At 42.3% G+C, this 1241-nt stretch overlaps 1 protein-coding gene across 1 annotated transcript; it reads left to right on the top strand.

Moving 5' to 3' along the window:
* The first annotated feature begins 485 nt into the window (after window positions 1–485).
* On the top strand, window positions 486–1235 carry LOC119590939 (predicted GPI-anchored protein 57). Its single transcript, XM_037939678.1, has 2 exons — window positions 486–495; window positions 603–1235. Exons 1-2 carry the CDS (start codon window positions 493–495, stop codon window positions 888–890), a joined length of 291 nt encoding a protein of 96 aa, XP_037795606.1. The 5' UTR covers window positions 486–492; the 3' UTR covers window positions 891–1235.
* Window positions 1236–1241: the final 6 nt, after the last annotated feature.

Raw genomic sequence — 1241 nt, 5'->3', positions numbered from 1 at the left:
AGGAAACAGACAGAGAATAAATAGACAGATAAATAAATAGATTGTTTATGGTAACAGAAAAATTGCGTTAAAATATATATGTTAGGAAATGATGTGCGAGTTTCTCTTGCAATGAATTGGCAATTTCATAAAGGGAATTAAGCAATGTTTGTTGACATTTTCGACGGATGGTCCGTGGGCTCTTGCTGAATTGTTTTGTAATGCATACTCACACTGATCATGTGATTATTCATGAGTATAGCATATTGTATAACGCAATTTACATACAGTTTGGTGGGTAAATAATTTCTTAAGGAAAAAGAAAAGTAAAAGCATAATATTTGCTCCTCTATTCAGTTGAAAGCGGACGACTATAAATCAGTTTGCTGAATCATAATCTAGTGAAGGTGATCGTCAGGAGGGCGCAGGCGTATGGATGGGAGTGAAGGGAAGCCAGCGCTATAAAAGCCCTCGTTAAGGACTCATCGGCACTTCTGCGAGGGATTTCTCACGATGGTAAAGACCGCTCTCCAGACACTGAAGTCGAGTCGGCTCCTGAGTCAAAACGTGCGTACAGTCGACGCCCCTTTGGAGGCAATATCTCACCTAATTTGCTTTTCCAGAAATTCGTGCTGGTGGTGCTGTTGATCGTGGTCCTTGCCTTGGGCGTCCGGGGAAGGCCGGATGTGAGTTCCTTCTCCAGCTCCTCCTTCGGCGGTCACACCTCCTCCTCCACATTCACTGGACATAGCTCTGGCGGGTCCGGCGGCGGTGGTTACCAGCCCCCCGCTAGTAATAGCGCTGGAGGGTACGGTTCCTCCCGTGGCACCGCAAGCGGTACGGCAACGATAAACTTTAACTTGGGTGCGTCGAAGGGCGGCTCCCGCGGCGGAAATGGATATGGAAAGTAAATCTATTAAACTTGACTAAGATTATGAAAGTTGGTAAAGAAATGTTAAGATTCACATGCAGCTGTCAACAACATTCATTAGGATCTATGAAACTAAATTATCTATAAGCGTAAGAAAAAAATGAAAACAAACAAACAATTAAATAATGAGTCATCGGGTTAAGTTTCGCCATAGTCTGTCATTTTGTTAAGAAAAAAGCGAGTGTCTTTCAGTATTCACTTGTACATGCTGAAGTGTCTATGATGGAATCAGAAATTATAGATTTGAAGGACATTGTTCAAAATATGTCTTGATCGTTATTATAGGTATGGAAGCGAAAAAGACGTGAATTATTTGGATCGTTGCGCTTCT

This window comes from Penaeus monodon, chromosome 28, assembly GCF_015228065.2.
Source record: "Penaeus monodon isolate SGIC_2016 chromosome 28, NSTDA_Pmon_1, whole genome shotgun sequence".
Classification (NCBI taxonomy): Eukaryota; Metazoa; Arthropoda; class Malacostraca; order Decapoda; family Penaeidae; genus Penaeus; species Penaeus monodon.
The sequence above is the reverse complement of the archived record's forward strand: the minus strand, read 5'-3'. Positions and strand labels throughout refer to the sequence as shown.